This window comes from Sorex fumeus, unplaced genomic scaffold, assembly GCF_029834395.1.
Source record: "Sorex fumeus unplaced genomic scaffold, SorFum_2.1 ptg000006l, whole genome shotgun sequence".
Lineage (NCBI taxonomy): Eukaryota > Metazoa > Chordata > Mammalia > Eulipotyphla > Soricidae > Sorex > Sorex fumeus.
This window is the reverse complement of record NW_026606063.1, coordinates 1,249,663-1,262,338: the sequence shown is the minus strand read 5'-3', so window position 1 is coordinate 1,262,338 and position 12,676 is coordinate 1,249,663. Positions and strand designations below refer to the sequence as shown.

The 12,676-nt window shown below is 59.6% G+C and overlaps 2 protein-coding genes across 2 annotated transcripts in view; one reads left to right on the top strand and one right to left on the bottom strand.

The window, feature by feature from the left end:
* The window catches only part of VIT (vitrin), a 31,089-nt gene extending 29,463 nt beyond the window's left edge, over positions 1 to 1,626 (top strand). The window contains exons 13-14 of the mRNA XM_056125709.1: positions 137 to 650; positions 1,440 to 1,626. Of these exons, the coding sequence (XP_055981684.1) occupies positions 137 to 650; positions 1,440 to 1,618 (693 nt within the window). The 3' untranslated portion in view covers positions 1,619 to 1,626. The remainder of the gene's footprint in view (positions 1 to 136; positions 651 to 1,439) is intronic.
* Positions 1 to 12,676, bottom strand: part of HEATR5B (HEAT repeat containing 5B) — a 254,056-nt gene that overhangs the window by 82,726 nt on the left and 158,654 nt on the right. The gene's annotated exons all lie outside the window — the stretch shown is intronic.

Below are 12,676 nucleotides of genomic sequence, written 5' to 3'. Positions count from 1 at the left end.
CCGGGGCGGGGCGTCCAAAGGGGCATCCCAGGCGAGCGGGTCCCGGGCGGCTGCGGGGCGCCCCGGAGAGGCAGCGCTGGGGAGCCCCCGGCCCGCGCCCGCGCGCCCGCCTGAGCCCGCACCCCGCGCCCCGCAGGCCGCCTGCAGGTCCAGCGGCTTCTACGCGCTGCCCGTGGCCAGCTGGGGCGCGCTGGGCAGGAGCCTGCGGCCGCTGGCCCGGCGCGTGTGCGACGCGGAGCGCCTGGTGTGCAGCCGCACCTGCCTGAACTCGGCCGACGTGGGCTTCGTGCTGGACGGCTCCAGCAGCGTGGGCCCGGGCAACTTCCGCACGCTGCTGCGCTTCGCCGCCAACGTCAGCCAGGCCTTCCGCATCGCGGCGTCGGCCACGCGCGTGGGCGCCGTCCAGTACACCTACGAGCAGCGCCTGGAGTTCGGGCTGGACGCGCACCGCTCCAAGGCGGCCGTGCTGCGCGCGCTCGCGGGCCTGGGCTACTGGAGCGGCGGCACCAGCACGGGCGCCGCCATCCGCTTCGCGCTGCAGCGGCTCTTCCACGAGCCCAGGCCCGGCCGGCGGCGCCTCATGGTCCTGGTCACCGACGGCCGCTCCTACGACGACGTCCGCGCGCCCGCCCTGGCCGCGCACCGCAAGGGTGAGCGCGCGCGCGGGGCCGCGGAGGCGCGGGGGCCGGGGGTGGGGCGGGAGCGGGCCCTCTCCCGCCCGGGGGGCCGCGCCCGGGGCCGGGGTTCACGCGGCCAGAGGCTTTGGGGAGTCTCGGGAAACTGAGGCGCGAGCGAGGTCCGTCCCCGCCGCCGCCGGAGAACCGGGCGCGGCGCCTCGGGGAGCCCCCGACGGCCAGCGAAGTGTGCCAGGGATCACCCGCCAGAGGCCGGACCCGCAGGGCTGCGAGGAGTTTCAGGGTCCCCCGAGCCAGGAGAGAGGACCGGGGTGCCGGTGCTCGTCTTGCTGGTGCCAGAACCCAAGTTTGGTCCCCAGCGGGGCGTATGGTTCAAGCACTGCCAGGAGTGAGCCCTGAGCGCTGAGCCAGGAGCCAGCCCTGAGCACAAAATCTGCAGTCAGTAGTCTTCCCTGAGCACAGAGCCAGGAGTCATCCCTGAGCATAGAGTCTGGAGGCAGCTCTGAGCATAGAGCTGCTGGGAGTCAGTCCTGAGCACAGAGCCAGGAGTCAGCCCTGATGGCACAGAGTTGTGAGTGAGCCCTGAGCACAGAGCCAGGAGTCAGCCCTGACCACAGAGCCAGGAGCCAGCCCTGAGCACAGAGCCAGGAGTCATCCCTGAGCATAGAGTCTGGAGGCAGCTCTGAGCACAGAGCTGGGAGTCAATCCTGAACACAGAGCCAGGAGTCAGCCCAGAGCACAGCGCCGGGAGTCAGCCCTGAGCACGGAGCCAGGAGTCAGGCCCCGCCCTGCTGTGTCCCTCAGGGATCATCGTCTACGCGGTGGGCGTGGCCTGGGCGGCGCGGGAGGAGCTGGACATTATCGCCTCGCACCCGGCCCGGGACCACGCGTTCTTCGTGGAGGAGTTCGACCACCTGCACACGCTCGTGCCCCAGATCCTGCACAACATCTGCGCCGAGTTCAACGCGCACCCGCAGGACTGAGCGCGGCGGCGGCCCTGGACTCGGACAGCCGTGGGCTGCCCACCCGAACCCTGCACCCCCGAATTCAGTGCCCAGCCCCGCCCCCAGCGCCTGTCCTGGGCGACCCCCGGGCCGCTGGCAGGGACCCCCTCGGGCCCACTGGCCCCGCCCCGCCCCCTGTCCCGCCGCTGGTTCTGGACCCCGAGACCACCTGGGACCCGGGCCTGGCACCGAGGCCTCCATGGGCACAGCGCGGGCGCTCCCCTGCCGCCTCCCTGGGCCGGGCCATCCCCCGTGCCCACCCTCATGGCTGCTGCCGCTACTCTGTCTTCACTCGTTTCATCTCCGCTCTGATCTTTTTGTCTTTTCAGCCCCCAAAAATTGTTTTCCTTGTCGGTCTTGCAGACTTTCCACGCGTACCTTTCTTGTTCCTTTTGTTTGACTTGCTCTGACCTACGTTTCCTGTGTCCGTGGTGATGGCCGGAGAGGTTGGGGGTCCGCTCGCATCTGACTGTGCTGCGTCACACACATCTTGTGGGTTTGTTTCTTCCGGGGTTGGGGCCACACCCAGCGGTGCTCAGAGCTAACTCCCGGCTCAGTGCTCAGCGCTCACTCCCGCTGGGCTCAGGGAACCTTTTGGGGGATCGAGCTGGGGTTGGCCGCGCAAGGCCAGCTCCTTACTCCTGGGCGGGCTCTCTGGACTCAGAGCTTCTTCTTAATATCAGAGCTCTTGGTTCTCCTTTAAATTGTCTTCACTTGCACGCTACGAATTTGGGTATATTGTGTTTTCCTTTATTTCCAAATCCCTCCTCCGCAATATTCAAAGACTTTCTAAAGGGCATATTTAAGTTCACAACCGATCAGAGCAGAAATGAAAGTTACTGGGGCCAGAGAGATGCCATAGGGAGTAAGGCACTTGCTCTGCACATGGTTGGCCCTGAGCACAGAGTCAGAAGTCAGCACTGAGCACAGAGCCAGGAGTCAGCACTAAGTACAGAGCCAGAGGTCAGCCTTGAGCACAGAGCCAGGAGTCAGCCCTGAGCACAGAGCCGGGAGTCAGCCCTGAGCACAGAGCCGGGAGTCAGCCCTGAACACAGAGCCGGGAGTCAGCCCTGAGCACAGAGCCGGGAGTCAGCCCTGAGCACAGAGCCAGGAGTCAGTCCTGAGCGCCTGAACTCCAAAACAAAAGACGTGGGCACTCCAGCTGAGATATCTCTGGCCCTCCCAGGCGCCACCTGCCGGTCCGAGTGGGGCGGGATTCCCAGACGCGTCTCCCACGGAACCTCCTAGCTCACACCGGCGCCTCTTGTGTGGATTCTGTGGATTCTTTGTTGTTGCTGCTTTGGGCCCACCCTGGTGCTGCTCGGGGCTCCCTCCTGGCGGGGCACAAGGGACCACTCCCGGGATGCCGAGGATCGAACCTGGGCCAGCCGCGTGCCAGGCAAACGCCCTCCCCGCCGTCCTTACGTGGCTGCCGTGGCGGGGCCAGGCCTCTGACGTCACGGCGCTCGCGGTCCCCCGGCGCTGCCTGCTCCTCTCCTTCTGCGCCAGTTTCCGGAGCCTCTGATGTGCGGCTGTTTCCAGTCTCCCCTTGCCCAGTATCACGTGGTCCGAATCCCGCCGCCGACACCCACGCTCGCGAACTCCTTCCACCTTCGACACGCACTGCGGGCCGCCCTGGAGTGGCTCAGCGCGCGCCTCTCGGGGCTGCGCAGGCCCCGGGTGGGAGGCACCCGTGGGTTACTGGCCCCGGCCCCTCCGTGCGGTGATGCCAGGCCTGGCGATCGTGACTAGAGCTCCCCCAGATACCCTCGTGTGGCTTTCCGTGTGGGTCTCGGCCTCCAGCCTGGCTGGTCCATTCCGAGGGCCACGACTCTGAGGCAGGGATGTTCAGTTTGGTAGGAAACCGCCGAATCAGCATCCGAAGCGTCAGGGCTGTTCACTCCAAGGAGCCCCGGACCCATGGGTGCCCTAGGGCTCCATCCCAACCTCTCAAATGTATAATCTTCCTATGGCTGGAGCGATAGCACGGCGGGTAGGGCGTTTTTGCCTTGCATGCGGTCGATCCCTCCGACCCTCTCGGAGAACCTGGCAAGCTTCCAAGAACATCCTGCCTGCACGGCAGAGCCTGGCAAGCTCCCCGTGGCGTATTCGAGATGCCAGACACAGTAACAAGTCTCACGATGGAGATGTTACTGGTGCCCACTTGAGCAAATCGATGAACAGTGGGACGACAGGGCTACAGACTTTTCCTTGGGCCCCTTAATTTTTTTTTAGTGTGCTCATTTATAAACCCTAGGGGGTGGCGGGGGGGTGGGGCGTTCCAGGCATTTTTCTCTTACTGGCTTCTCACTCAAATTCACCGTGGTTGGTGACCGTAGTCTGAGTAGAGCCTTTCACGGAGTCTGAGATAGGTTTCATGGTCCAGGTTATGTTCTACCCTGGTGCATGTTCTTGGCACCGAAGCAAAGGTGACCGCTGACCGCAGCTGTAGCTGACGGGGTACGCGCCATTTGGAATCGGGTCAAGGTAATTGGTCAAGTTACCCCGGCCTTCTTTGACTTACTTTCTGTTGGTTATTCCTAGAAAATTCTCTTTTTTTTTTGTTTTTGGACCACACCCGGCAATGCTCAGGAGTTTCTCCTAGTTCTGAACTCAGGAATTACTCCTGGTGGTGTTTGGAAGACCATATGGGATGGTCTTTGGATCGAACCCCGGGCCAACCTTATACAGGCAAGCGCCCTGCCTGTTACACTATTGCTCTGGTCCTTATCTCTGGAAAATTGTAATTGTAGATTCACCCGTTTCTCCAAATGATGCTTTTGCTCCATTTATCTCGAAGCTGTTAGAGTTTAGCTTTTAGGCCTGTTACATCCTGCCGATAAATTTGAACTTTGAATCCCAAAGTGAATTTCTTTACCCTTGATCACTTGATCACTTGGCATCCCATTACTCATCGATTTGCTGGAGCGGGCGCCAGTAACGTCTCCATTTGTCCCTGTCGCGTGCTAGTGTAGCCCAATGGCATCTCTTCGCTCCGGGAACATGAAGGGCCTCAAACCGATCGTTCATGATCTTGACGAAGAAGTCTGACCATCTGGTAGGTGGGCAGCCACGCGGTCTTTTGACGTCCCGTGGAATCCAGTCGGTAACGGCTCTAGTCCAGCGGTCATCTCCAAATCCCATTACGTGTCCAGCCCATCTGATTCTCGATGCCCTGGCAAACGAGACAGCGTCCCTGATTCTTGATCGGTAATTACAATGGGTCTCTCTTGACCCTATCTCCGGTAATATTTTTCCCCTCCAAAAGCTGTTTTGTATATAAGTCCTCGAGACCTTCTGGCCTGTCTTTTCTGTGCTTTTGCTTTTAACCTGTCGAAGCAGTTCGCTCGGCAGAGCTGGTCTCCCACTGTCCCCCTCGCTCTCCCACGCTCAGCCTGACGCTGCTCTCCTGGAAGTCACAGTGTCTTTAGATCACTCACATTGACTGTGATTCTGGGTGGGCTTAAACCCATCATCTGGATGATGGTTTCGTACGGGTCAGGACTGAGCTTTGTGCTTTTACTCGGTCTCCTGTATCAGCTTTGAACTGTGCATTTTCTTTCCTTTTTTAAAAAATCTTTTATTTCATTTTATTATATTTGGGCTGGAGCGATAGCACAGCGGGTTGGGCATTTGCCTTGCACGCAGCTGACCTGGCCACCCCGGGTTTGATTCCTCCACCCCTCTCGGAGAGCCCGGAAAGCTATTGAGAGTATCTCACCCACATGGCAAAGCTGGCAAACTCCCCGTGATGTATCCGATATGCCAGACACAGTAACAATGCGTCTCACAATGGAGACGTTACTGGACCCGCTCGAACAAATCGATGAACAATGAGAGGACAGTGGACAGTGGATTTTACTTTATATATATTTTTGCTTTTGGGGTCACACCCCGCGATGCTCAGGGGTTACTCCTGGCTCTGCACTCAGGAATTACTCCTGGCGGTGCTCGGGGAACCATATGCGAGGCTGGGAATTGAACCCGGGTCAGCCGCGTGCAAGGCAAATGCCCTCCCCGCTGTGCTATGGCTCCAGCCCTGAGCCGTGTGTTTTCCCAGGTTCCCAGGGTACAGCAGACCCTTCATACGTGGCCTCTGCACCTGCAACAGCATCTAACAGTACCCGAAGTGTACTCCGCCTGCCCTCTCCCCACCTTGTTGCTGTGCTCAGACGTTTGCCTTTGTGTTTCGTAACGACATTAGGATGTGTCCCAACAGTGCTCAGGCCCTGCTCCTGACCCTGCACTCTGGGATCACTGCGGGCGGTGCCCGGGGGACCCTATGGGATGCTGGGGATCGAACCTGGGTTGGCCGCCCTCCCCGCTGGTCTATCCCTCGACTCCTGGGACTTTTAAGTTTTGGATTATCCCAGAGGGATTTTCAAAGGCGTGACTCTCTTTCCTCGCCTCCATGGTGGATTCCGGGTGGAGCCAGGCACCCTCGTGGCTTGGCGTGACTCTGCGGGATGTTGGGAGGTTGAGGGAAGGTCAGTGAACGGGGCGTGGATCCGGGCCTTCCCTCTTTTTCCTGCATTACAGTGACTCTCCCGCTGTCCCCTGATGCTGGGATACCAGTGTGACCTGCAAATGCCAGGCGGCACCTTGTGAATGCTAACCCAGGTGACTCTCTCCATGTCTGTTGGTTAGGGGAGGCCTACCAAGCAGTGCTCAGGGGGCTGGGAGCACTCTCCCCCCCCCAGCAATTCTCAGCCATCAGGGCCGGCGGTTCAATGCTGGGCTCTGAGGATGCAGTGCCCACCCCCCAGTCACCCTGGCGGCGTGTAGGGGGCTCAGGGGACCCTATGGGCTGACAGGTTCAAATTCAGGTCAGCCTCATGCAAGGCAAGCATCCGAGGCTGCCATCTCCCCAGCCCTGGTCTGGAATTGTTTGGTCATTGCTTTTTTGAGTCACATCCAGCGATGCTCAGGGCTTCCTCCTGGCTCTGCACTCAGGAATTACTCCTGGCGGTGCTCGTGGACCCTGTGGGATGCTGGGAATCGAACCCAGGTCAGTTGCATGCAAGTCAAACGCACTCCCTGCTGTACTATCACTCCAGCCCCCCTAAGTCTGGAATTTTTGCTTTTTGTTGGGGGGGGGTTCACACCCAGCTCAAGGGTTCCTCCTTGCTCTGCACTCAGGAGTCCCTCCTGGCGGTGCTTGGGGGACCCTATGGGCTGCCGGGGATCAAACCTGGGTCGGCCGTGTGCAAGGCAAACACCCTCCCCGCTGTGCTGTCGCTCTGGCCCTAGTCTGGAATGTTTGACGGGCAAAGGAAGCCCACTTTTCCTTTGAGGGACAGAGTGCTGAGAAGGCTGGGACACCCAGGCCACCCGGCTTTGCTGCAGTTCCACACCTCGAGGAACTGTGTGGTGTGGGAGGCAGGAGCAGGGTCGCCACAGGCGGCGTGCGGGGCTCAGCGGGGGTGGGCTCGCTTTCTCTCTCGGGTCATGCATTTTTTCTACCAGGTCCTACATTTTTTCAGTTGGTCGACCCAGAGAATCTGGGGGCCAGAAGGTGGGCAACGTCCGCGATGGACTCACTCCCGCCCACGCTCAGGGATCTGCCGGTGGGCTCGGGGGACCCTAGGGGACATCGGGGTTTGAACCTGTGTCTGCCCCGTGCAAGACAAGTGCCCTTCCCGCTGTGCTCTGACTGTGGCCCCAGGAGCTTGCCTCGGGGGCGTGGCCGTGCTCCCCCAGCGTACTAACCCAGCGTTTCGCAGACGACCCCTCTGAGCCCCCCGGATAGTCCAAGGGACCTCAGATGAAAGTCACATCAGTGGGGGCCGCGGCATGCGGCGGGGGCCAACGGGTAGGACCGGGGAGCCCCAGGATGGAACCAAGATGAGAACAGGATCCCAGGGGTGGGAGGGCTGAGGCGCGCCCATCTAACTGAACGGCTGAAGCGACTCTCACCTCGGCTCTCGGTGCCGTGGCCCAGGGAGCCCCGTGTGCCGCTGGGGAGACGCCACGGAGGCCGGGCCAAGCCTCTCGGCCCCCCTCCCCTTCCAGGACTTGTGGCACAGGACTGGCACCACCAGAGCCGTCGGGAAAGCAAGCCGGAGGCAAGAACTCAGAACCGGGGCTGGCACGGAAGGAGCAACGGCCTTCCTTGACCCGAGGCTGACCACGGGACCATCCAGCTCCATGTCCTCAGGCCACGGGCAGTTTCCTCAGACTCCTCTGAGGGAGACACAGGCAGAAGCGACGCTGGCACTTGCCGAGGGGAGAGGACGCAGCGGGAGTGACGCGCTCCTCGCCCGCCTCGCGTGTCTGGCCAGGCAGAGTGTCCAGGACTGCCCAGGACCTCGTCGCCCGGCCGGCTCTCCCAAAGACGCACAGGAAGAGAAGGGCGGGACTGAGAGAGGAAGGCTGGGGTCCCGCTCTCCAGACGCCGGGCAGACGGGAAACCACCCCCGGAGCGGGAACCTCCTCGTGGGATCTGAAGAACCTTCTCAGCCGGCGCCTGGAAGAGGCGTGTGACGGGCAGGGCACACTTGTGTGGACGCGGGCATTCACGGTCTCCGAGTAGGAGAAGCGGTGATAGGCAGCTGTGTCCTCAGGGCCGGCGAAGGTGCCGGCACCGACAGCTCGGACCTCAGGAAGTAGCCCAACACGCAAGGACAGACGGGGCCCACGCCTCCCAAGGATGGACCCCGACAGTGGCCCCCCCCCCACCTCAGAAGATGCACGCCAAGCCCGACTTGGCGTTAGCCACTGCAAAACCACCCACCAGGAGCACTGCACCAGGAGCAGGAGGGCTCGGTGAGGAGGTAGCGCCAACCAGCAGCCTCTCCGCCCCGTCCAGCTTGACTCACCGGCAGATCCAAGGAACAGAAGCACATCATGAGGCTGAGAAGGCGTTTGGGGTTGGGATCGCCACAGTGTGTGTGTGGGGGGGGTAGGGGGGGCAGCGGCGGGGAGGTGACAGAAGGGACCCGGGTGACAACAACAGCTGGGAATAACCATGCTGGACAAGAACTGCGTTTCGGGAGTAGGGAAGGGGACATACACGACAGCCTCATTTTGAACAAGGAGAGGGGTGGCAGTCGGACAGTCCCGCACACTCTGAGGACATCCGCGGGCACCGTTCTCCTCAGACACGGCCTGGGAGCACGGGAGCAGACAGAAGTGTCACGGGAGGCTGCATCAAGGGCCCCCGAATTGGAAGGGAAGGGGCCAAGGAACACACTGTCAACCTCGTCGGTGTGACTCCACGCTTGAAGACCAGAGGCGTGTTCCAAGAGTGATCTGAGGGGGCCGGAGTGATAGTCCAGCGGGGCGGGCGTTTGCCTTGCATGCAGCTGACCCCGGGTTCAATCCCCAGCATCCCATAGGGTCCCCCAAGCACCCCCAGGAGTAATTCCCAAGAGCAGAGCCAGGAGGAACCCGAGGATCGCCGGGTGGGACCCAAAAAAGCCACAAAAGAAGAAAAACAAAAGTGATCTGAGGGGCTGGAGCGATAGCACAGCAGATAGAGCGTTTGCCTTGCACGCGGCTGACCCGGGTTTGATTCCCAGTATCCCATATGGTCCCCTGAGCACCCCCAGGAGTAATTCCCAAGTGCAGAGCCAGGAGGAACCCCTGAGCATCGCCGGGTGGGACCCAAAAAAGCCACAAAAGAAAAAAAGTGATCTGAGCCCTGGTCTCAGAAGGTGCCAAGTTCCTGGCGACGCCCGAGCTTTTAGATCCTCTTCAATGACCAGCCCTCCCGCCCCCCCATCCCTGCTGCCCCCCCCCCCCGCCTCTACACTGCCGAGTTCCCCACCCCAGGAAGAAAATGAAATTTAAGTCGCCCTTGAGTCTTTCGACCAGTTTCCTGCAAACGCACCCGATTCCCGATCCGACCGATACTTCGAGGCACGAGAGACCAGGGCACAGTATCTGTATTTATGCACTTTATTTAAAAACAAGTAATACACTTAGAGCCACCAAAAAGGAGATCTGAGTTAGCTTATCCACACCCTGAATTTACAAAAGAAAGTCTTGCACCACAAAAATGAGCATTTGGATTCATTTACAATTGATAGTATCGCTAGATTTCAAAATACCTGAAGATCAAACAATCTGGCCCGGCGCTCACGGGTGGGGGCGGCCTGTGAGGGGCGCAGAGGGTCACTGAGAAATCTGACTTGACCTTGACCAGGGTCGGCTTGAGGAAGCGGAGGCTGAGAAGCATCAAACAAGCAGAGATTCCAGAATTACAGAGAAGTGATCCCTCCTGAACACAGGTCCCAAATCGTCTGGTGGGAGTGGGGGACGAGGATGCCCTTTCATGGGGGAGTGGGGAGTGTGAGAGACGGGGCGGGCAGCGCGGCTCTCTCCCGGGTAACTGCAGCCAGCGAGAGGCGGGAGGGCGGCCTTGGCGAAGGACGGGAGACGCTCTGGGGACGGGCACACCGAGTGCGGCGGCCGCCCCTCGGCCCTAGGACCACCCTGGGGCGCAGGAGAGCCAGCACACCACCCAGGGGACGGTCGCATGAACAAGGCACTCACTGGTTCACGGCCTGGTCGCTGCCAGGCGGACAGGAGAGTCACTCTAAATGAAAAGGAACTTTGCAGCCTCCGTCGGGGCTGAGGGGATGTGGCCCCAGTGGAGTCGCACGTGAAAACCTGGCTAGTCACGACCCACAGAGCCCCACGGCAGGAAGACTCGGGCAAGGGGGACGGGCGGACCCCCACGCAGCCGCTTGGCTGTTCTTGGTTTTCTGGGGCTTAAGGATGTCCTCTGTTAAATGGAAACACGGATCAGACTGACCTCTGAACTCCTGGAGTCGAACTGGTGGGCCTGGACATCCAGTCCGTCAGTGCAACTGCGTTTCGGGGCGCAATGCTCAGATACACCCAGAACCCGGCCTTTGTCTTCCAAAGCTCGGTCCTGCTGGCTCTCTGGACCTCCCTCTAAAACCAACCTTGGAATGGGCACATTCCCATGCCAGAGTATTCCATCGTATCTGTCAGCTGCTACTTTAGGTAACCCGAACCCCAGTGTCCAGCACGTGACTGAACAGAGAGAGGGAAGCCACCTCTGTGGAAATAAACGCTTACGGACAGACTTTCACGGAATCAAGGTGGGAGTCTGACCCAGAGCTCTCTTCGATGTCCGTGCAGTAACAGCCGGCTCTGGACGAGAATCCACCAACACTGACCAGAGGCATACGGGCCCTATCAGTAATGACGACACACAGCAGGCAGTTCTTTCAAAGAAAATAAAAATGAAGTTTTCATCTGATTTGTGACATCTCAGTCCAATGTAACTTAAGCGACAGAGTCTGAGAAAAGCACCGACAGATCTCTAACTGCATCTGGCCATTTCGGCGGCCATCAAGACTTGCTTCAGTTCCGATGGCGGCACTGACGAAGAGGTAGACATGGAAGATGCTGCTGGAACACTCTGAGGCTACTTTTAGGCTAAAATTCTAACGAGCTCAGATGTGCAATCAAACGTAATTTTTTACAAGTTGAATCCTTATCACTGGAGAATCTCACGACATGCTCTTGTGTAAAGGGGAACAGTAGGAAGTATTTAAAAAAAAAAACAAAACAAAGCGAGCCTGTGAAAATCACATCGGGCGAGGCGATGCTAGTGACCCCTGGATTCCGGCAAAGCAGAATCCCACGGCGAATACTGAGCCTGACGACAACTGGATGGCCGTGGGTCACGCCCCGCGCCCCCCCCCCCCCCGCCCCGGCTGTCGGAATTCCTAGGAATTCCCATTCACGGTTCTTGGACGGCACACACGGGGCCCACAGAGGCATCAGCCATGCTGGGAGAGGCCGCTGGGGTTCTGGAAGCTGAGCAGAGACAATGGAAAGACGCGGGTGGTCACAGACCGGGGCCTCCCCAACACACGCACACACACGCACACGCATGCACAGACACGCTCACCCCCCCACCCCCCACGCTCACGGTAAGGCTGCATCTGTTTGTCTGAGAAAGGCACCTCTCACTCGGGGCTGCCGCCCTCCGGCTGACAGCGATGTCCGTGAAAAGCCAGAATGTTCCGTGGAGAAAGTCCAGTACTAAGGATGGAGTGTTTTTCAATTCACATTTGGATAGCCAGGTTTTCTTACATTCAGATTTTAATAAACTAGAATGACAGTCTTGGAAAACAAGCATGCTTGCCTATGAGGAATATAGTATATACAGCCATTGAAACATTTAGAACTCTGCGTCATACTGCAAAAGCTAACGGCTCAACACCCGTCATCCTCCTCGTCTCTGTGCCCGCTGTCTCCGGAAACGAAGATACAAAACAGTAAAATGCACCTACGGTTTATATATATATGTGTGTGTGTGTGTGTGTGTATATATATATATCGTCTATATATTATATATATCCCTATAATATATATAATATATATTTATAAAATATACATACATTTTAACATTTCAAATAAATCTTCATTTCCCAAAGAAATTTATAGCAAGAATACTGAAGGAATGAAAGTCAGATCAACAAAAATTCTTCTCCTAGTTCCGCATCCGAGATGCGGCTCAGCTGCCCGGCTTGAGCCCAGCCGACACGATCACGAAAGCTGAGCACTTTGCCCAGAGATCTGCCTCACGGCAAACTGGTGGAGCCCGTCCCGTAGAAAAACACTGAAGGTCACGGTCACGGGCGGGAAGCATCGGCCCAGGGCAGCTGGGCGTGGGGTGGCCGGGGCGGACAGGCCGGCTCCCCCGGGACGCGGGAAGCGCGGGACGTGCTGAGGCCCCCAGGCCAGCAGCCCTGAAGGCCGAGATGCGGCTGGGGAAGCCGCGCGTGCCCGCCTGGTTGCTCTTGCGGCCAGCCCTCGGCTAGACGGCAGGTGTCCAGGGTCACCGCGCAGGCTGGCCGGGGTGACCGGGACCCGCCTCTGCTCTGAGCAAGACAGAGGGGGCGTTCACAGGCTCGGGGGGATGCGAGGCTGCGTAGGAACTTGAACGTCCGCTGGGCCCGTGCCCCAACGATGCACCTGGCCCGGCAGAGTCCCTGGGGGACGGGGACTGGGTCAGAACACCGACACTCCTCTGACAGAGAGAGACACGGGCGG